General features: G+C 41.6%; 1 protein-coding gene across 8 annotated transcripts in view; it reads right to left on the bottom strand.

Annotated features, from left to right (window-relative positions):
* Window positions 1–24,055, bottom strand: part of NLRP3 (NLR family pyrin domain containing 3) — a 101,557-nt gene that overhangs the window by 35,401 nt on the left and 42,101 nt on the right. For 7 of the 8 annotated variants that reach the window (XM_081502085.1, XM_081502090.1, XM_081502089.1 and 4 more), the window contains 7 exons: window positions 20,918–20,975; window positions 20,430–20,732; window positions 15,767–15,871; window positions 13,504–15,259; window positions 7,447–7,614; window positions 1,310–1,480; window positions 70–240 (listed from right to left, as the gene is read on the bottom strand). In XM_081502085.1, the coding sequence (XP_081358211.1) occupies window positions 70–240; window positions 1,310–1,480; window positions 7,447–7,614; window positions 13,504–15,259; window positions 15,767–15,871; window positions 20,430–20,712 (2,654 nt within the window). In that variant the 5' untranslated portion in view covers window positions 20,713–20,732; window positions 20,918–20,975. Of the gene's footprint in view, window positions 1–69; window positions 241–1,309; window positions 1,481–7,446; window positions 7,615–13,503; window positions 15,260–15,766; window positions 15,872–20,408; window positions 20,733–20,917; window positions 20,976–24,055 lie in introns of all 8 variants that reach the window. The other variant, XM_081502084.1, reaches the window with a different exon arrangement.

Raw genomic sequence — 24,055 nt, 5'->3', positions numbered from 1 at the left:
TCATATTTTCCAAATAATGTATCACTGAAAATAAGTTGCTTTATTGCTGAGACATTCATGAAGACTTACCCCAGTTTCTGCAAGTTACAGTGTGGATTCTCTGCTTTTTCACACAAAATCCCAACTCCTGAGTCTCCCAGAGCATTTTCCCCCAAGTAGAGTCTGGTCAGGGAATGGTTGGTGCTCAGGACGGATGCAAGGTCCTCACAGCATGCCGATGTGAGACAGCAACTGACCAACCTTTCAGAGAGATGGCAGATGGTCACAACACCTCTCTCACCCCATTCCACACACTGCTGTGAGTCAAGAAAGCACTTGTCCTGCCCTTGCCTATAGTCCAGTCTGCGCATGAGAAGAGTATATCCAAGCTCTTTATTAACTTTTTGTTTCTTTTTCTGTTTGGTGTAATAGTAAGAAAACACCCTCAAAGCCCATGCAATGTTACATCTTCCTAGATCTCTACATTTATTTTTATTGAGGTAAAATATGTATAGCATAAACTGTACCACTGTAAACACATGTTCATTTATAAGTGTTACAATTTAGTAACACATAAGTACATTCACATAACTGTGCAACTATCACCACTGTCCATCTCCAGAATTCTTTTCCATATTCCCAAACTGAAATTCTATACTCATTAAACAATAACTCCAAATTCCCTTCTCCCAAAACCCTGGAAACCACTATTCTACCTTTTGTCTCTATGAATTTGACTATTCTAGGTATTACATATAAATGGAATCATACAATATTTTCCCTTTTGCTTCTGGCTTATTTACTGAATATATAGCCCTGTTGTGTTTTGCTTTTTTATAATAGCCACCCTAACAAGTATAAATTGGCCCTACCATTTTCAAGTGATTTCTTGTCTTCTTCAAAATTGAAGTCTCCCACAAGCATTCAGAGAAGAGCTACATAGACTGTCAAGCAACTGCATTGCTTTAGCCCCATTTTTCCTATTTAACGTGAACCAAGGCCTTATCATCAAGTCTCAAAACTCTTCTAAAGCAAAATACATTGGTTTTATTTTCTTAGCTAGGTTTTAAATACCTTAAAGGCAAGCATAATATTTCTGATTTTTTTTAAGTTCCCCTCCAGGACTGACTATGTGACTTTTCCCACAAAAAAATGCTAACTAACTAATTAAAAAAAAATGCTAACTAAATTAATTATTGACAAACATCCAGAGATAAATACAGGGAATCCTCTGAGTAGACTAAGGCCATTTTCACATTAAAATTCTAACACATCATGGCTGGTTAAAGCCACAGCTATTGCTTCATGAGGGAAATTAGTTCAGCCTCACCAGAGCTTCTTCAGATTGCAGAATAGATGCTTCAGTCCCACACACAAAAGTCTGATCCCGAAGTCTCCCAGGGCATTGTGGCTCAGGTCCAATTCCACCAGCTTCTGGTTGTTGCTCAAGACTGAGGAGATGTTGAAGCAGCACTGATGGGAAAGGCAGCACTGTCCCAACCTTCATTACAAGCACAGAAACAGAAAAATCTCAGAGCATAGGCTGCTTTTCTGTCACTGCCTTCTGGTCTCTGCTGGGTTTTAGCACCAGACAGGGGCACTGGGTTCTCATGTTACAAAGAGAATTAAACTAAATTTATAACTAAATTTTCATGAAGGAAAGTATCATTTTGGGACTTTCCTGTGGTCCAGTGGGTAAGGGTCCATGCTCCCAATGCTGGGGGCCCAGGTTTGATCGCTGGTCAGGAACTAGATCGCACATGCCACTCTGAATATCAAAGATCCTGAGTGCTGTAACTAAGACCCTACAGTAGCTAAACACATAAATAAATATTTTTTTAAAAAGAAAAGTATCATCTTATCAGAAACTCCTGACTATAGCTCAAGACATATTGGGAAAACAAATTCGAGTCAGTTCTAGTGAAGTGGATGAACCTAGAGATTGTCATACAGAGTGAAGTAAGTCAGAAAGAGAAAAACAAGTATTGTATATTAATACATATATATGGAATCTAGAAAAATGGTATTAATGAACCTATTTGCAGGGAAGGAATGGAGACACAGACATAGAGAATGGACTTGTGGACACAGTGAGGGAAAGAGAGGGTGGGATGAATGGAGAAAGTAGCATTGACATATACACACTCTGTTAAAGTAAATAGCTGATGGGAAGTTGCTATGCAACACAAGGAGCCCAGCCTGGTGCTCCATGATGACCTAGAGGGGTGGGTTGAGGGGAGAAGAGGGAGGCTCAAGAAGGAAGTGATATATGCATAATTATGAGTGATTTGCTTTGTAATATGGCAGAAACCAACACATTACAAAGCAATTTTCCTTCAATTAAAAGATAGGTTAAAAAAAAAAAAAAGACATATTAGGAAGATAGTTCTCAGGCTCTCTGGCTCACAATCTGTGACCACAGCTGCCAGGGAGCACCCTCTAAATAATGGGCAATTCTCAAGTATTTAAATGGCATGTTTCTGTTTCATAAATGAAAACAATGGTTAGCTGATGAGCTCCACCTCTTTACCACATGTTCCTAACAGCTGAAACTCCCTCAGATAGATACTGCTCTCTCTAGGGCTGTACACATCTTCCTGTTCTCTTGGACAATCTTGTCCCTGCTGTTTTGTTTGATGTCTTAATCCCAGCCCTCCATCTACACTGAAGGAGTGAGCATATCTGATTCTTGATTTGCTTTACACAGACACACACTATCACTACCATCAGCACCACCACCAAAACAATTATTGCTCTCAGAGAAGCAAGAACAGTATTCCAGCTCATTTCAAATGTCCTAGGAGCTTGTTGGATTACCTTTTCTGCCTCCATTTCCACACCAACTAGAAGCAAATAGATACCTAAATCTTTATCTGCAGAACATCTCATTCTCACACATGTCTCCCTGTTTGTGTCTCACTTTCTAGAATCACAGAGGGGCATCACATCCACAGGGGTGATGGAGAGAGTGGCATGGTATAAAGGTGGAGAGGAATGTTAAATGTTAAAATTGACCAGAACCTTGAAGGCAAAAAGAACATTTTATAATTTATCAAAACAGGTAAAAAAAATCTCTTAAGCAAGGAAATGGCATGATCAAAGCATAATTTTTTAAATATTAAGCAATCCTCTGTCTTCTGTACAATGAATGGTGGGTGGCAAAAGTAGATGCAGGGACACCAAACAGACAACATTCATCTGATATGTATTTTTGAGCACAAACAAATGGTAAGAGCTTGTCCAGACATTATAGAGACAATTGCAGGACAAACACGAATCCTGTCATGAGAAATTAATGGTATTGGAGGGCATTGCGATATCTAAGCAAATAATTGTGGTTGTTAGATCTGGGCTGCTGGAGTTGAGACAGGCTGGGACATGGGACCCTTTACTGCAGTGCTTGCACCTGGATGAATGTCTCCTCGGGCAATAGAATACAAAAGAAACTATAAGGGAGGAATTCCCTGGTGGTCCAGTAGTTAGGACTCCACAATTCTTATGTAGGGGGCCCAGCCACACAAGGTTGCCCAGAAAAAGGGATATTTAAAAAAAAAAGAAAGAAAGAAACTATAAGGGACTAAAAATAACTGCATGCATGCATAGTTGAGGCAAATTATGAATAATTAGATACAAAAAGGTCAAAATCTCAACTGCCATTTCTGAAGTACCAGGAGCAAAAGCAGGATCACTGTGTGATCCCTGCACACAGTACCACTGAGGGGGTGAGCAGACCACCTAAGCCATCCCTCTGGTCCCACCCACTTACCTGCCCCTACCCTCAATGCGTTTAAGGAACCAACTCACCCCATCTCAGAGAGCCAGCAAGGGTACCTTTACTTGTTTTCACTCCCTCATGCTGCAGCACTACTCTCAGTAAAGCCATGGCTTTACTTCCTTATTTACTTAACCTAAACTTAAAGTTTCTTATCTGGCATTTTACTGATTTCTATTGATTAAGGAGTCTATGGGGGGACTTCCCTGGCAGTCCAGTGATTAAGATTTTGCACTTCCAATGCAGGGAACATGGGTTCAAATCCTGATCAGGGAACTAAAATCCCACATGCCCAGTGGTGTAACCAAACAAAAGGCAAAAAGAGTCTAAGGGATTGCCTGGTGATTCAGTGGTTAAGACTCTGCTTCTACTACAGAGGACATGGGCTCAATCCCTGGTCAGGGAACTAAGATCCCATATACCGCGTGGCACAGTCAAAAAAAAAAAGTCTAAGGACTCTGGGTGGTAACAAAATGAGAAAGAGGAAAAGTGGAAAATGGCTTGTACCCGGGTAAAATTAAGAAGACTGATGATAGGGTGGTTGTTAAGAGCAACACAGAAAGGTATGAAAATGTCCTGGGGTGGTGGGCTTTAAAGCTGGCTGTGTAGCTCATCGGAAGTCCAGATTTGTGATGCAAGAGGGCTGGAGGGATGGCCCATACAACTATGTACTTGATTCAGGGCATGTGAGTTTAATTCACAGTGTGGGCTCATCACTTCAGTAGCTCAGTCGTGTCCAACTCTTTGCTTCCCCATGGACTGTAGCACGCCAGGCCTCCCTGTCCATCACCAATTGCCAGAGTTTACTCCAACTCATGTCCATTGAGCGGTGATGCCATCCAACCATCTCATACACTGTCGTCCCCTTCTCCCACCTTCAATCTTTCCCAGCGTCAAGGTCTTTTCAAATGAGTCAGCTCTTTGCATCAGGTGGCCAAAGTATTGGAGTTTCAGCTTCAGCATCAGTCCTTCCAATGAATATTCAGGACTGATTTCCTTTAGGATGGACTGGTTGGATCTCCTTGCAGCTCAAGAGTCTCCTCCAACACCACAGGTCAAAAGCATCAATTCTTCGGCGCTCAGCTTTCTTTATAGTCCAACTCTCACATCTATACATGACTACTGGAAAAACCATAGCTTGGACTAGATGGACCTTTATTGGCAAAGTAATGTCTCTGCTTTTTAATATGCTTTACCAGTTGGTCATAGCTTTTCTTCCAAGGAGCAAGCGTCTTTTAATTTCATAGCTGCAGTCATCATCTGCAGTAATTTTGGAGCCCAAGAAAATGAAGTCTGTAATATTTCCATTGTTTCCCCATCTATTTGCCATGAGTGATGGGACCGGATGCCATGATCTTCATTTTTTGAATGTTGAATTTTAAGCCAACTTTTTCACTCTCCTCTTTCACTTTCATCAAGAGGCTCTTTAGTTCTTCTTCACTTTCTGCCATGAGGGTAGTGTCATCTGTGTATTTGGGGTTATGATATTTCTCCAAGCACTCTTGATTCCAGCTTGTGCTTCATCCAGCCCAGTATTTCACGTGATGTACTCTTTATAGAAGTTAAATAAGCAGGGTGACAATATACAGCCTTGACTTACTCCTTTCTCGAATTGGAACCAGTCTGTTGTTCCATGTCTGTTTCTAACTAATGCTTCTTGACTTACATACAGATTTCTCAGGAGGTAGGTAAGGTGGTCTTTTATTCCCATCTCTTGAAGAATTTTCCACAGTTTGTTGTGATCCACACAAAGACTTTGGCATAGTCAATAGAGCAGATGTTTTTCTGGAACTCTCTTGCTTTTTCGATGATTCAACGGATGTTGGCAATTTGATCTCTGGTTCCTCTGCCTTTTCTAAATCCAACTTGAACATCTGGAAGTTGATGGTTCACATACTGTTGAAGCCTGACTTGGAGAATTTTGAGCATTATTTTGCTAGCATGTGAGATGAGTGCAATTATGCAGTAATTTGAACATTTTTTGGCATTCCCTTTCTTTGGGATTGGAATGAAAACTGACTTTTTCCACTCCTGTGGCCCCTGCTGAGTTTTCCTGGCATACTGAGTATAGCACTTTAACAGCATCCTCTTTTAGGGTTTGAAATAGCTCAACTGGAATTCCATCACCTCCACTAGCTTTGTTTATAGTGATGTTTCCTAAGGCCCACTTTACTTTGCATTCCAAGATGTCTGGCTCTAGGTGAGTGATCGTACCATCATGGCTATCTGGATCATTAAGATCTTTTTGTATAGTTTTTCTGTGTATTCTTGCCACCTCTTCTTAATATCTTCTGCTTCTGTTAGGTCCATACCATTTCTGTCCTTTATTGAGCCCATCTTTCCATGAAATGTTCCCTTGGTATCTCTAATTTTCTTGAAGAGATCTCTAGTCTTTCCCATTCTATTGTTTTCCTCTATTTCTTTGCATTGATCACTGAGGAAGGCTTTCTTATCCCTCCTTGTTATTCTTTGTAACTCTGCATTCAAATTGGTATATCTTTCCTCTTCTCCTTTGCCTTTAGCTTATCTTCTTTTCTCAGCTATTTGTAAGGCCTCCTCAGACAACCATTTTGCCTTTTGTGTTTCTTTTTCTTGGGGATGGTCTTGATAACTGCCTCCCGTACAATGTCACAAACCTCTGTCCGTAGTTCTTCAGGTAATCTATCAGACCTAATCCCTTGAATCTATTTCTCACTTCCACTGTATAATCATAAGGGATTTTATTTAGGTCACACCTGAATGGTCTAATAGTTTTCCCTACTTTCTTCAATTTAAGTCTGAATTTGGCAATAAGGAGTTCATTATCTGAGCCAGTCAGCTCCTGGCCTTGTTTTTGCTGACTGTATAGAGTTTCTCTATCTGCGGCTGCAAAGAATATAATCAATCTGATTTCAGTATTGGCCATCTGGTGATGTCCATGTGTAGAGTCATTTCTTGTGTTGTTAGAAGAGGGTGTTTGTCACAGTGTGGGCTCATAGCAAGCACTTTATTATAGACCCAAAAGACATGCCCTGTGACAATTTAATCCATGCAAAATATTTTGATGGATTCCAGCTCAGGTAGCCATTTCTGTATTTGATGAAACTCTTCTGTTCTCATCTATAAGTGTGGCTAATGAAGAATTGGAAGACACTAAAAGTCATGCCCTTTCCTACCACCCACAAATGACTTATTTTCAGTTCCCTTATATTCTTCCCCATCTGAAACTTCTCAAATAACTGTCCTCCAAACCATTCGGCCTTCCCATTTGTAATAGACTGAGCTGTGTCCCCAAAAAAAGTTCATGTTGAAGTCTCAACCCTTAGCACCTTAGAATATAACTGAATTGGGCTTTAAAAAAGTAATTAAGTTAAAATGAGGTCATTAGGGCAGGCCCTAACCCAACATGACTGGTGTCCTCGTATGAAGAAGAGATCAGACATCCACAGAGACCGTGTGAAGATACGGGGAGAGGATAGCGATCTACAGCCAAGGAGAGAAGCCGCAGAAGAAACCAACGCTTCTGATAACTTCATCTTGGACTTCCAGCTCCCAGGATTGTGAGAAAGTTAATTTTTATTATTTAAGTCTCCCACTCTGTGGTACTTTGTTATGCCAGCCTTAGAAAACTAATAAACTGCTAAAATGGTCCTTCTTCTCCCTTTCTCTCTTTCTCACATACACATACACACATATACACACACATGGATTCTTACCACAATCTACGGATGTTACAGCCAGGTTGCTGGAGTGTTTCACATAACACCTTCATGCCTGGGTCTCCCAGGGTATTGCCACTGAGGTTCAATTCAGTGAGATTCCAGTTATTGCTCAGGACTGAGAAGATGCCCCTGCAAATGCTGGAGGTCAGATAGTTCACCAATCTAGAAATTGGAAGGAAGGAAGGAGAGAAAACAAAGTGAATCTGTAAGAATAGCAAACTGAAGTTGGGGCCAGGAGTGGCTGACACCAGTGCAAAGGCATCTTAGGAATTAAGAAATGATTCACAGAACCAATGACTGGGCACTGAGGAATGCAAAAGGCCAGAGGAGTCCTGGTAAGGGTGTTCTGCACATTTTACGATTAAAAGAGCCTGTGATGCACCGAGGAAACCAGAAGTGAAAGAGACACGTGTACCCCAATGTTCATCGCAGCACCTTTTACAATAGCCAGGACACGGAAGCAACCTCGATGCCCATCGGCAGACGAATGGATAAGAAAGCTGTGGTACATATACACAATGGAACATTACACAGCCATTAAAACGAATGCATTTGAATCAGTTCTAATGAGGTGGATGAAACTGGAGCCTATTATACAGAGTGAAGTAAGTCAGAAAGAAAAACACCAATACAGTATACTAACGCATATATATGGAATTTAGAAAGATGGTAACGAAGACCCTATATGCAAGACAGCAAAAGAGACACAGATGTAAAGAACAGTCTTTGGACTCTGTGGGAGAAGGCGAGGGTGGGATGATTTGAGAGGGTAGTGTTGAAATGTGTATATTATCATATGTGAAGCGGATTGCCGGTCCAGGTTCGATGCATGAGACAGGGTGTTCAGGGCTGGTGCACTGGGCTGACCCTGGGGGATGGGATGGGGAGGGAGGTGGGAAGGGGGTTCTGGATGGGGAACACATGTGCACCCGTGGCTGATTCATGTCGGTGTATGGCAAAAACCACTACAATACTGTAAAATAATTAGCCTCCAATTAAAATAAATTAATTAATTAAAAAAAAGAGCCTGTGATGAATAGATACAGAAGATGTGATATATACATAAACAAACACACACACAACGGAATACTACTCAGCCATGGAGACACAGCATAGAGAATGGACTTGTGGACACAGCAGAGAAGGAGAGGGTGGGACAAATTGAGAAAGTAGCATTGACATATCAGTTCAGTTCAGTTCAGTTCAGTTGCTTAGTCAGTCATGTCCGACTCTTTGTGACCCCATGGACTGCAGCACACCAGGCTTCCCTGACCATCACCAACTCCCAGAGCTTGCTTTGACATATATGCACTAACATATATAAAATAGATAACCAGTGGGAAGCTGCTATCTAACACAGGGAGCCCAGACTGGCACCTGGAGAGTGGGATGGGAGTGAGGAGGCTCAAGAGAAGAGATATATATATATATACAGAAGTATGATTGATTCACATTGATGTGTGGCAGAAACCAACACAACATTGTAAAGCAATTATTTTCCAATTGAAAAATACAAAAATAATGAAATTTGTCATTTGCAACAATTTGGATGGACTTAGAGGGTATTATAGTATATGATATCACTTATATGTGGAATCTAAAAAACAATACAAATAAACTTATTTACAAAACAGAAAAAGACTCACAGACATAGAAAACAAACTTACAATTATCAAAGGAGAAGGAGGAGGAGGGATAAATTAGGAGGTTGGGATTAACATACACACACTACTATATACAGCTTCCCAGGTGGCTCAGTGGTAAAGAAGGCCCCTATCAAGCAGGAGACTTGGGTTCAATCCCTGGGTTGGGAAGATCCCCTGGAGAAGGAACTGCCAACCCACTCCAGTATTCTTGCCTGGAAAACCCCATGGACAGAGGAGCCTGGTGGGCTAAAGTCCATGGGGTCACAAAGATTCAGACATGACAGTAACTAAACCACCACCAGTGCTATATATAAAATAGATAACCAACAAGGATCTACTGTATAGCACAGGGAACAATAACTTGTAAAAACCTATTAGGAAAATAATCTGAAAAAGTACATGTGTGTATATATATAAATACACACATATACATATAATTGAATCACTGTGCTATAGATTTAAAACTAATATGACATTGCAAATCAACTATATTTCAATTTAAAAAGCTAAAATGGGGAAAGGATGAGGGGAGGGAATAATTTGGGAGTTTGAAATGGACATGTACACACTGTTATATTTAAAACGGATAACTAAGATGGATCTACTTGCATGGCACATGAAACTCTGCTCAGTGCTATATGAAAGCCTGGATGGGAGGGGAGTTTGGGAGAAAATGGATACATGTATATATATGGCTGAGTTCCTTCTTTTTTCACCTGAAACTATCACAACATTGTTAATCAGCTATATCTCAATAGAAAACAAAAAGTTAAAAAAAAGAAGTACAAATTACTATGTGTAAAATAAATAAGATACAAGAATAAGTTGTACAACACAAGGAATATTGCCAATAGCTATAAATGGAATGCAACCTTTAAAAATTATGAATTACTTATGTAAAATAGGTAGCCAATGGGTATTTGCCTTATTACTCAGGGAACTCAAACTGGGGGCTCTGTGACAACCTAGAGGGGTGGGATGGGGAGGGAGATGGAAGGGAGGTTCAAGAGGGAGAGGACACGTGTATACCTATGGCTGATTCATGTTGATGTATGGCAGAAACCAACACAATATTGTAAAGAAATTATCCTTCAATTTAAATTTTTTTTAATTTAAAAAAAACAATTAAAAAAAATCATGAATCACTATGTTATACACTGGAAACATTGTATATCAACTATATCTCAATGAAAAATAATAATAATTTTTTTAAAGTTACAAAACAGCCTGTGACTTTGGCCGACTGTGAAGAGCCTCTGGTTCCTCCCTCAGGAATCCTTCTCCTCCTTCATCAATTGGCTGCCCTGCCCATGGCCCTGGACACTCTGCTATATGACCCAGAGGCTGGTTCTTACATTAGCTGCATAATAGCATCAGTAGTGATCACAAAAATCCTTATGCCAAGCCACATCATAGGAACAAATTCAGAATCTCTGAGGCAGGATGAAACATATTGATATTTTTAAGACTTCCAGGTGATTCCAAAGTGCTACTCCTGTTAAAATGAAGATTCTGATTCCATGGGTCTAGGATCAGGCCTGCAGTCCTTCACTGCTAACAGGCACCAGGTAGGTGCTCATGCTGCTAGTCCTTCGAAGGCTCTACAACACACAAAGCAAGCTCCTGTCCTCAGAAGAAGGTAGCTGTCATCTACCATGATGGGCATCAGGCTTTTCTTCTAGGTTTTAGTCTGAGTCTCTGCCAGCCTTCCCCTCAATCCTGTGATCTTGGTCAGGTGTCTTGTTTTCTGAGCCTCATTTTTAGTGCCCTAGTGAGATCTTCTCTCAAGACCTGGTAGCCAACAGGGCTGTATAGTTTGAAAAAAACAAAAATCAATGTGTAAAAAAGCTACAAGTCTGGGATCTTGAGGAATTCAGACTGCTCATGTCCAGGTTGTCCTCAGAACTGAGCCCCTGGTGGCACAGTACCAAATCTACCAAGTCTTCTTTCTCTCAACAGCTATCAATCGGTATGCTTCTAAGAATGAGATACTGCCAGAGATCCTTCACTTTCAGTTGCATTAACTGAGAGCACTGAAAAGCCATCTCTTGTAATAAGTGACAAGTGGAACGTCTACGGAGATTTTTTTTTGTAAGACTGAACAAACTGAGCAAAAATCCTTCTTGCAGTCATAACGTACATACTTCTTTCTAAAGACTGAAAATGAAAATTCATAGGATTTGCAAACTATATTAGGCTCTTCTGTAGGTGCTGTAGTCCCCCCCACCCCACTCTCTCTCTCTCTCCCTCTTCCATCTTCTTTCTAGCTATTCTGAACTATTTGCCATTGTCAAAATGTACCCTGCTTTCCCATCCCACTCTTTGAACCCACTGTCCCCTTGGTCTGGGCTGCCCCTTGCGCATCCTTGGCTCTTTCATACTCCATCCTTCAGGATACAGCTGGTCAAGGGCTCCCCCTGTGTGCTTCAGATACACTCCACCAATATTCTTGCCAAAGCCCACCCCCTCTACCAACAGCCCTGGTTTCCTGCCTGGCCCCACAACCCAACTGTAAGTGTTGTGAACAGGACCTGGGTCTTAGCCACTACTGAAGCCTCAGCAGGTAGTCCTTGATGACCCAACAATAAATAGAAAAGTTATCCTGGTAGTGGTGCCAAGGAAAAGAGAGGGAGCTGAAAGATTATTGCTGCCAGTAAAAGGGCCAGCTCCTTTTCTCCTTAATTTTGTCCCATGTCAAATGTCCTCTATAGAGGTCAAACCCAAGCATTCACAGAGCAGACACCTCCCCACAGCCACTGAAGCTGTGGTAGTTTCTGCCCAAGGATTTAGAAGTCAAGTAACTCAACCATTTCAATGAACACACACAACTGACTTCCAACCCTCTAGCAACTGAGTAAACAGACCTTGAAGTGGGTGCTGTTGACAAATGAAAGTGTTAGTTCCTCAGTCATGTATAACTCTGCGATCCCATGGATTGTAAGCCACCAGGCTCTTCTGTCCATGGAACTCTGCAGGCAAGAATAGTGGAGTGGGTTGCCATACCCTTCTTCAGGGGGTCTTTCTGAGCCAGGGAACAAACCAGGGTCTTCTGCTTTGCAGGCAGATTTTTTACCGTCTGAGCCACCAGAGAAGCCCTGCTGCTGCTGCTGCTGCTGCTAAGTCACTTCAGTCGTGTCCGACTCTGTGCGACCCCATAGACGCAGCCCACCAGGCTCCCCCGTCCCTGGAATTCTCCAGGCAAGAACAATGGAGTGGGTCGCCATTTCCTTCTCTAATGAATGAAAGTGAAAAGTGAAAGTGAAGTCGCTCAGTCGTGTCTGACTCTTAGCGACCCCCTGGACTGCAGCCCATCAGGCCCCTCCATCCATGGGATTTTCCAGGCAAGAGTACTGTAGTGGAGTGCCACTGCCCTCTCTGCAGGGAAGCCCTAGCTATTGACAAATGCCTGGCTGCAAGTGCAAGATAAGGGCCTTGGAGAACTCTCTCCTTTCCAGCCCTATTTCCCCTCTTTGGTTTTTCCAGTGAAAAACCATGTCCCTCCCCATTTTCTCCTACAGAAATGCTCTTCCTCAGACCACATTCATGTCTTCTTCATATAAGACCCCACTGCCAGGACTTTTCTGCTGATCCAGTGGTTAAGAATCTGTCTGCCAATGCAGGTGACACAAGTTCCATCCCTCTTCCTGAGAGATTCCACCTGTACAAGCTAATTAAGCCCACGTGCCACAGCTACTAAAGCCTGCATGCCTAGAGCCTGTGCTCTATAACAAGAGAAGCCACCCCAATGAGAAGCTTGTGCACCACAACTAGAGAGTGGCCTCTACTTGCCGCAACTAGAGAAACCCCACACACAGCAAGACCTAGCGTAGCCAAAAATAAATAAATTAATTATTTTTTTAAAAAGAGCTTGTCTAGGTATTAAAAAATTCCTTTTCCTTCTCTGCCACTCACTTACATTCTCTCAATCTTTCAAGGCAGGCTCAAACTTCATTCCTCCAAGAAATCTCCCCCAAGCATCCCACACTGAGGTCCTCTGTCCTCTGTGTTCCTGGGCAGAGTCATACTGGTTGTTCTGCCCCTTAGGTGACAGGCTATTAAGCAATAAAATCCCAAGTAAATTACAAGCAATTTGAGTTTATGAACATTGTCTTCCATTCTTTTTTTCACATAACACATTGTGCTAAATTGGCATCCACCAAACATTTGCTCATTGTTTCATTGGCTTTTTTCTCATGTCATTTGTCCACCTACTCTTCCTCTACTAGTTAATATCTGCCAATGAAGGGGTCTGGTAGAAACAAGTGATGATGGCATTATTTTGTAGCTGTGCAAACTGCATTTGCAAGACTGTTGAAAACAAAGGAGAGAGAGCAAGTGCCAAGAATTAGATGACCAGAAAGTAGAAGACATATAGTACCAAATGCCTGAAGCAAAATCACCTTACCGCTGAGAATATGCAACATCAGAATCAGAGAGAACAGAATGGTCCACGTGAGAGTGTCTAACTTCCTCCTCTTCTTCCTCCTCCTTGGGTGAGTTATGGAGTAACCTCAGGGAAAGGGATTCCACATGGCGACAGTTTTCAATACAAAAAGAAGAAACCACATGGTCCATTCTGGTGGACAGCTTGATCTCAATTTGGGGGAAATGTCCCATGGCCCTTTGCACAAAGTCCTCCTCCTGCATCTCATACAAACAATAGAACAATTCCAGCTGGCTGGGCTCAATCTGTAGTGTCTTGGCCTTGGCTTTTGCTTCAATCCATTTCAGCAGCTCCAGCCTGATTTTCTGAGAGATTTTACAACTCAGTTTTTTCTCTAAGTAGGAGGTTCTCTCCTGGTTTATAAGGCCAAAGAGGAAACGGACAACAAAAATCAGATACCCCTTTTCGAATTTGCCGTAGTTTTCAAGAAGGACCTTCACATCTCGGTTGGGAAGCTTTGAACAACTCTGAGGCATGTTCCTCATCTCCCCATGATTATCTCCCTCCAGCAGGTAGTACATGGCAGCAAAGAACTCCTGGAAAGTCATGTGGATGAAGCTGTAGAATTTCTCGCAGTCCACTTCCTTTTGGAACAGGTTCATCCTCAAGAAAGCAGACACATCTGCCTTCTGCAGGCCATGATTTCTGAGATCGCACTCCTCAAATAGGATTTTCTGGTTCCAGATTCCATCTGCAGCCAACGAGCAGAGACCCCAGAGGGTGGCAGAGTTGTGGTTCTCCTGGCTCCCTCCCTGAGATTGCAACAAACTGGAGAGGAAGAAGATATACACTGCAGTGGTGGTCTTGGATGTCCGAGCAAGACTCTTGCCACTATCCATCTGCTGTTTCAGCCCAGTGCACACAATCCAGCAGACCAGAGGAATAAAGCACATGGTGAAGAGGACCTCATTCTCCTGAATCAGCCTGAAGGCTTCCCTTGCTTGCTGCTCATCTGAGAAATATTTTAAGAAATATTCCTTCCTCCTGGCCTCTGAGAAACCCAAGATCTCCACATGACGAGCCTGGCCCAGCAAGTGCTGAAGTTTCTCCAGGGCCACAGGTCTTGTGGTGATGAGGAGAGAGGCCTCAGGAAGCAGTCTTTTTCTGATGAGGCTGCTCAGGAGAATGTCTCCCCGCTCCACCTTCCGCCAGTTCGTGCAGAGTGCTTCCGTGTGCTCATCAAAGGCACCTTGCAGCTCGTCAAAGCCGTCCATGAGGAAGAGGATCTTGGAAGGCTTGCTTACAATCTTGCCTATGGGTGGGTTTGGGCCAGGGCAGCAGCTGGCGATCAGGTCCCCCAGGCTCCTCTGCGTCCCAAGGCTCACCTCCCGGCAGTGAATGTAAAACAAATAGTCAAATCTATCCTGGTAAAGTTTCTCTGATGCCCAGTCCAACATGATCTTCCTGGCCAGTATTGTCTTCCCAATGCCTGCTGCTCCCTGGAATACCACCGTGTGCACAGGCTCAGAATGCTGGTCCTCAGGGTCAAACAGCAATTCCAAGTTCACAGAACTCACAGGGCTATCCTGTATCTTGGCCCAGGTCCTACCAATGGCCAGGAGCTCATGCTCCGTCTCCTGTTGGCTCCTATGTTCCTTGATGAGACGCAGCCTGGTGAAGCGTTTGTTGAGGTTCACGCTCTCACCCAGACGGGCATTCCTGTCTTCGATACACTGGAATTTGCTTCTCACATATTTTCTGTATTTCTTACAGTAATCTGTGTCAGAGACAGAAAGTTAGACTTCAAAAGAAGCTTGACCACATCCACCAGAGACAAGCTATCAACAGGGGCTGGTGGTCTCTAAGGAATGGAAACTGATATTGAAAAATGGGAGTTGCAATTTCTTGCCACTGCCTGGGGTATGGATAGCCCCAGAAAATATAGGGTGTCAAAATCTTCCTAGACACAGTTGAACAGAAGAACAGCAAAATGCCATATACATTGGTCCTGGCCAGAAAGTCCTTTTTCATTCAGTCTTACTCCTTTATGTAGTCTGCAGCTCATGCCCTATAAAATCTGAAACATTCAGTTGCCCAACCATGGTTCTGGGACTGCAAGGAGTGAAACATGCATCTATTTCTTAAGCTAAAGCGGATTTCCTTAGACAGACCTTTTCACCCCAAGGAACATGTTAGGATCAGCAAGTTATCCACCTTCTGAGCTTCAAGTACCTACATAACCAGGTCTCTAAACCCAATCAGAAGTACCACCTACATTGCTTACCTTTTTTTTTTCTACAAATAGAGATTCTGGAAAGGTATCCCAGTAAACCCATCCATTCTTCTTCAAGGCTTTCTTCCTGACTTAGCACAGAAACATTTGCATTCTCTGAGAATTAAAGGAAGAAAATACAAAGTGTCAAAAACCAGGACTCATGATTAAGGTGATGTCATTGAAACCCAATGACAAAGGTCCATCTAGTCAAAGCTATGGTTTTTCCAGTAGTCATGTATGGATGTGAGAGTTGGGCCATAAAGAAGGCTGAGCACCAAAGAACTGATGCTCTTGAACTGTGGTGTTGGAGAAGACCCTTGAAAGCCCTGTGGACTGCAAGAAGTTCAAACCAGTCAATCCTAAAGGAAATTAACCCTTGAATATTCATTGGAAGGACGGATGCTGAAGCTGAAACTCCAATACTTTGGCCACCTGATGCAAAGAGCCAACTCATTTGAAAAGACCCTGATGCTGGGAAAGATTGAAGGCAGGAGGAGAACGGGATGACAGAGGATGAGATGATTGGATGGTATCACGGACTCAATGGATATGAGTTTAAGCAAGCTCTGGAAGATGGTGAAGGACAGGAAAGCCTGGCGTGCTGTAGTCCATGGGGTCTCAGAGTCAGACATAACTGAGCGACTGGACAACAAAAACAATTGAAATCCAATAGCCAACACCTGGCACAGATCAAAGCCACCTGCCCTGAACATCTTCCAAACCAAAATACAGCTCAGTTGAATGTCCAGTTGGAGGCATTCCTATACTCCTAATTTCAAAGCAATGGATGCCAACTAATATTGTGTCCTCGTTGTATCCAGCCTTGGAATCTATCTCCCAAGCCTGGAAATCAGAAGGCAAACATATAAGGCATCAAAGTTTCTCATCCTCATTTGGCTTTGGCAGATGCCCTCCCTTGTGCTCTTGTGTTGAGACCATCCCCACACTCTCAGGTATCCCCAGGATGGCCAAAGGCCAGCAGTATTATCTGTCCTTGAGCCCAAATGCCTGGAATTCATCTGACCCATAGTCTTCAAAAGCAAGAATAACCCATCTGACTTACATCTAATTCAGAATCCTGACTAACTTTAGATTCACTTAGAAAGTTTTAAAAATACTGATTCTAGGACTCTACTCCCAATGATCCTTTTTCAGTTCTCGGAGGTGGAGCCCAGGCACCATTATATTTATCTATTTTTAAAATAATTTTTATTGGAGTAGGGTTGATTTGCAATGCTGTGTTAGTTTTCTGCTGTACAGAAAAGTGAATCACACTTATGTATACATATATATACTCTTTTTTAGATTCTACTCCCATATAGGTCATTACAGAGTATCAAGTAGAGGGCACCTTTTTATTTTAAAAGCCCCACATTCATCCACAGTTGAGAATTATAGACCTAAACAATCAATAAATAACACATCCAAAAGAGGTATCTTATAGGAGAAATTAGACACGGCAGAACAAGAGATAGGTACCAGGGCAAATACATGGGACAGATAAATTTAGGTGCGCAGGAACTCCAGAGCTATATAAAAGATTCCTGAGGTATCTACTTATTCTGAATGCAAATGCTGTTAACCCCACACACACAAAACCACAAAATAAAATCTAAACATTAACTCAAACCAAGACCAAAACTTAATTTTTACCTAAAATATAACACTAGCCAGCCCCCGAAACAAAAAGCAAAACCCACAAAAAACAAAAACAAAAACTTCTAACCCTAAGTATAGTTCTTCCACCCCCAAAACCTACATGTACAAGCCAAATGGCATAATGGTTATTCTACCAAAGAGACATTTGGCAGTGAATCCAGGCTTGGCTCTGGTTAGAACAGAGCCATGGACAATTATAACTTTTTCCAGGATCATTTCACATGGTTTTGCAACCATTCTCCAGAATTATTTTTCATCTTGTGAAAATGAAATTCTTTATATCCATTAAACAACAATTCTCCATTCCCCATTCCTTGAAGCCCCTGGAAACCACCACTTTGTCTCTATGAATTTATCTACTCTAGGTACCTCTTATAATGGAATCACAGAATATTTGTCTTTTTGTGGTTGGCTTATTTCACTTCGTATAATGAAATTGAAAATTTATTTGAAAAAGATAACCCTGTATGTGAGACAACAAAAGAGACACAAATAAATAGAACAGTATTATGGACTCTGTGGGAGAGGGCGAGGGCAGGATGATATGGGAGAATGGCACTGAAGCATGGAAATTATTATATGTGAAACAAATCGCCAGTCCAGGTTCAACGCATAGTACAGGGTGCTCGGGGCTGGTGCACCAGGATGACCCGGAGGGATGGGATGAGGAGGGAGGTGGAAGGGGGGTTCTGGAAGGGGAAAACATGTACACCCATAGTGGATTCATGTCAATGTATGGCAAAACAAATAAAATATTGTAAAGTTAAAAAATAGATAAATAAACTAATTTAAAATTAAAAAAAAAAAAATAAAGAAAAAGCACGGGCCTCCAGGGGTTCTTGTGAGGAATAAATAAATCCATAAAATCTGCTTAGTGAACTGCTTCTGCAACACGATTTAAAGTGAAAGTGTCAGTCCCTCAATAGTGTCTGACTCTTTGTGACCTCATGAACTGTAGCCTGCCATGTTCCTCTGTTCATGGAATTCTCCAAGCAAGAATACTGGAGTGGGTGGCCATTCTCTTCTCCAAGGGATCTTCCCAACCCAGGGATCAAACTCAGTTCTCCCACATTGCAAGAAGATTCTTTATCATCTGAGCCACCAGAGAAGCAACCTTGATTATTACACTTTAAAATGGTTATTGAGAATGTCAGTACTGACACAATTATAATTATGCTATTATACACAATTTGTTTATAACATCACACTGATAAATACACCTGCCTTCATGCCCCTATTTTTTATCTCCCTCATTAGATCCATATTTCTTTCCCACCTCACTCTGCTTGTGATCTGCTGATCTATTTTATATTTTCCAGTATAAATACTTTTTAATTAACTTTAGATATGCCAATGTGGACAAAACAAGGTTAGAAGAACAAACAGGGTAAACAGAAAATAATTCGTTAGAAAACAGAAGTTTGTCTATAAAACTGACTTCAAATAGCATAGATGTACTACATATACACCACCATTTTTGTCTGTTTCAGAAACACTGATTCATTTTTATTACTCTTTTTTACTAGCTCAACATCATCATCTTGTGATTTTCTAGATTCCTCTGAGCCCTTTCTTGTATCCTTCCCTTGCTCAGAACTCCAAGCCAGAAGGAAGAACCTCACCATATGTCCACAGAGATGAAAAGAATTTCTTTCACCAATTCAATGCCCAAATTAATGGCCATAGGAAAAGTTTTTCTGCAGAAATTACATACTTCTATAAGCTGATAGATTTCCCCCAAGCCATGGGAAGCAGAGATCCAAGTTTGTTGACCATGCAGTTAGATACTTAGATGCTAGATGAAGACTTGGAGGAAGTCCAGGCCCAGGAGAGATGTGAACAAAGTGTAACTAATTAAAGAAGGTTCTTATGGGTATGTGAGCCCTGACAGGTTTTTAAAGGAGTTAGAAAAAAGAAAACTGCTTTCCTCCATCTTCTCATGGAACTATCATGAGGAGAAAAAATAGAAGATAAAGCCAAGATCATAAGCGATTAAAAAACAAACATATCAGCTTTGATTTGTGAAAAGATACCATCAACAGAGTGAAAAGACAACCCTCAGAATGGGAGGAAATATTTGCAGATCATATATTTGATAAGAGGTTAATATCCAGGATATATATAAAGGACTCCTAAAGGTCAACAGCAAAAGACAAACAACCCATTTAAAACGTGGGAAAGGAACTTGAATAGACATTTCTCCAAAGATAAGCAAATGGCTAACAAGCACATGAGAAGAGGTTCAATATCACTAGTCAATAGGGAAATACAAATGAGATACCATCTCATGCCCATTAGGACTGCTACTATCAAAAAAAGAAAACATAAATGTTAGTAAGGATGTGAAGAAATTAGAACCCTTGTGCACTGTTAGAGGGAATGTAAAATGGTGCATCTACTGTGGAAAACATTATGGCAATTCCTCAAAAAATTAAACTAGAATTACCATATAAGCCAGTAATTCCACTTCTGGAAATAAACCCAAAAGAATTGAAAGCTATATCGCAAAGAGATTTGTACAGCCATGTTCACAGAAGCATTATTCTCAATAGTCAAAAGCTAAAAGCACTAATTAAAAAAAAAAAAAGCTAAAAGCAATTAGAAAGTCCACTGATGGATGAATGAATGAACAAACTGTGGTATACACATACCACAGAATATTATTTCACCTTAAAAAAGAATGAAATCCTGCACATGAGGCAATGTGTTTGAAGCTTGAGGAAGTTTATGCTGATACACAAAAAGACAAATATTCTATGATTCCACTCATAAAAGGTACTAGAATAGTCAAATTCATAGAGACAGAAAGTGATTGTCAGGGGCTGAGGGGAGGGTAGAATTGTTTCATGGGTACAGAGTTTTGCAAGTTGAAAAAGAGTTCTGGAGATTGATTGAACAACAGTGCAAATGTGCTCACCACCACTGCATCATACACTAAAAACGGCTGATAGTAAATTTATCTTATGTATATTTTATCACGATTTAAAAAAACTACTGTCTTCATTCCACTCACCCCATTCTGGCTCATCCCTCTTAGCTTTCTCATAAAGGTCTCTCCTGTTGATTGCAGCAAAAATCCACTTGGCCATGGCCCAGGCTTTCTCTTCCCCGTTGAAATCAATCATCAGGGTGGCTAGATCCACATGATCTGCTTTTTCTGTCTGACCCCGAGGAATTGAGGTACAGCCCTTCTGACTGGGATAGTCTTCTAAGTGCATCTTGAATTTCTTGAAGTCTATGTCTTCCAGGTCCTCCAGGTAACGAGCCAGCTTGCAGCGGACACTTGCCATGCTCATCTGCAGCCCCGGTCAGAGTCCTTGGGCATAAATACACACTTGGGAGTTAGATGGTGCAAATAGCATATGGTTAAGAAATCTTTTCAGAAATTTACCCTTAGAGAGAACTAAAGTATCAAAAACCCAGAAAATTGAAAGGAAAAAAATATCACTGGATTCTAACCAGTTGCCATCTTTAGCTTTTAAAAGTGAGTCAAATTCTTACCAGAAAGTTTTCCTATTGGCTTGATCCGTGTGTCCTGAGCCATGGAAGAAAGGTACCCCTATGGAGAGAAACAAAATCACCAACACAATCACATTAACAGTGCAGTGTGGTCTTCAACTGCTTCCTGATGCCACCTTGATGTATCACCGAGAGAACTTTGATCCCACTGATTACTGGCTATGTATGACCCTGGACAATCTCTCCACTATTTTTCAACTTCAGTTTCCTCATCTATAAAATGGCAGAGTGGAAAAGAATTTTTTCCCTTCCTTCCAACTGCAAGACTCTGGTTTCTGTTTTGAACCAAGGAAAGATGAATGAGGGACAAAAGAAGAAAGGATGCCAGGAATGAGTAGTTATGGTGATACCAGAACAGCATATGTCTAGAGAGAAGGAAAGAGAACATAGAAGCATGCAGAGGAAGGCATAATCTGCAACAACCCCTTTATCAATACACTGATTGATTAAAACTGAAATGGGATGGAACTTGGGGTGATAAGGAAGAATGATAAATACATACATTTCTTTAATGTCTCCTTGCAAAATTCACAATTATAATAATTATTAGAACTCACATTTATTGAGAGCTTCTCATGAGTTAGGTGCTATACTGATGCACAAAACTGAAAAATTATGTTCCTAGTTCTACGGTATGGAAGTAGAAACTAAGTCTTAGGCTAAGTGACTTGACCAGAGTTTCATAGCCAGGAGGGACAAAGCCAGGATTTACACTAGGGTCACTGATTTCTGAGTCATGCCCCTAACATTGCATTTTTCTCAGCATAAAATGTGTGAGAACATTTCTTCCACCATTTAAGTAGGTATCTCAGTCAAGTAGGAGGAAAAAATGGTCGAAGATGATAAAAAAAAATAGATGAAAGTGAAAGTGTTAGTTGCTCAGTTGTGTCCGACTCTTTGTGACCCCATGGACTGTAGCCTGCCAGGCTCCTTTGTCCATAGAATTCTCCAGGCAAGAATACTGGAGTGGGTTGCAATTTCCTTCTCCAGGGGATCTTCCTGACCCAGGGATCGAACCCATCCTTCACTGCAGGCAGATTCTTTATCGTCTGAGCCACCAGGGAAAACCAAAAATCAGATTGTTAAAAAACAAAAACACTTTCCCAGGTTTTATCACACAAGTAGTGTTCAATCACATTGTAGTGTTCAATGTCTCGGTTTCCTAATTAGACTTCAAGTTCCACAAAGACTTGAAATCAGCTGCTATATCTCTTGATCATACACAATTTCTAGATTTTGGATAGATGAGCACATTGGCTTTGTTTGGAATTGATCTCTTCATATTATTGAATTTAGAAAAGGATCATAGGAAGGGAGAAGCCCTATGAGCCCAGGTGTCCTGCACTGCAGGCAGATTCTTTGCCATCTGAGCCACCAGGGAAAGCTTATGAAGCTTTCGAACTCTCCAAACTGGAATTCATAAAAACCCAGTTTAATGTTCAAGACATCTCAAACATGTTCAACACTCCTGTCTCCATTCCTGCCTCTCCACTCCTCGCATCATGCATCGTCCACCCCCCGCCACCCCCTGTCAAGTCCATCCCCTATGCATTTGGCAGGTGGCAGAAGGAGAGGGGGTACTCCAGACAGATCCACCAGCTCTGCCGACCCTCCCAGGTCCCACTGCATCAATTTTTGCATCCACATCAGGACTCTGCCTCTCCTCTGTGCTACCCTATCCCTAACTTTAGTGCACCCCAACCCTGACCTTTACCTTCTCTGTTCCTTGGTTTCTAAATACGCTCATTTCCTTATATGCATCCCATCTATCCACTTCCTGGTGGAGTGAGTGTGAGCCATGGTCGCTGTTCCTGACCCCCACTCCCCACACACATGTACTGGCATACATAGCAAACAAATATTCATAAACATAAAAGAAACATTCCAGAAACATTGCTAAAGGATAGACTTGAAGGCTGGCAGAAGGAACCTCTAGTCAAATTCTGTCCCTTGAAACAATCTCCCCACTCTTCCCCAGGGTATTTCAGCCACCCGGCTCCACGGAGCTGGACTCACCCAGACGTCAGCCTCGGGAATAGCCGGAGAAGAAACTAGACAAATTTATAGCAGTCACAACCCAGCAGGAAGGATGTGGTCTCAGTTTGGAGCAAACAGGCTTGCATCACAGGCAAAAGCAGAGACTAACGGTTACTCACATCACTGGATTTTCCAAACTGAAGCTCTCAAAGCTGAGCCTGCTTGCAGCCAGAGATAGCTGGCCTCCCCTCAATGGCCACTGGGATATAAAAGGGGAGGAAATTCAACTGCTGCTCAATGAATGTTCCCTCTGACTCTGACAGCAGCCGTGTGAGAGTTTTGATGACACAGAGGGGGCTGTGATGGAGAATACCATAGCAGCATAAAAGGACAATCAAAAGCATAACCTGGCTATCAAACTGCAGATCCCATTCACTTCCAAGCTGTCACATGGAGGAGATCAGTAGACAATACAGTAACCACTGACTGTTATTTTTCTTCACCACTTAATTGAGGTAAGTATATACCTGTGAAACCATCACCATCATCAAGGCTATAAGCATATTTATCACCTCCCAAAGTTTCTCCCCACCCTATTATGTGGGGAAAATTGACTTTGTGTGTGCAGTGAGAATACAATATAAGATCTACCATAAATAAATATTAAGTACACAATTTAGTATTGTTAGCTACAGGCTCTATGCTGTACAGCAGATCTCCAGAACTTATCCATCTTGCATAATAGAAACTGTCCACTCTCTGACTAACATTTCCCTCTTTCTGTCTCTTCCCAGCCCCTGGAAACTGCCATTCTACTCTGTTTCAATGAGTTTGACTATTTTAGATCCTACAGGAGTGATTTCATTTGGTATTCATCCTTCCTCTCCTTTATTTCACTTTGTCATCAAAATCCATTCATGGTGTTACAAATGGTAGGATTTCCTTATCTGTCATGCCTGAATAACATTCCATTGTGTATTTTTCATATATGTAAATGAAATATTCCATATATATAGAATATATATAGTCCAACATATATTCCAATATATATATATGTATATTCCAACATTCTATATATGTATGTGTATATATATATATCACACCACACCTTCTTTATTCATTTATCTACTGATGGATGCTTTG

This window comes from Giraffa tippelskirchi, chromosome 6 (genome assembly GCF_054371585.1).
Source record: "Giraffa tippelskirchi isolate mGirTip1 chromosome 6, T2T-mGirTip1v1.2.pri, whole genome shotgun sequence".
NCBI classification, from domain to species: Eukaryota; Metazoa; Chordata; class Mammalia; order Artiodactyla; family Giraffidae; genus Giraffa; species Giraffa tippelskirchi.
This window is presented reverse-complemented; position numbering and strand designations above follow the sequence as displayed.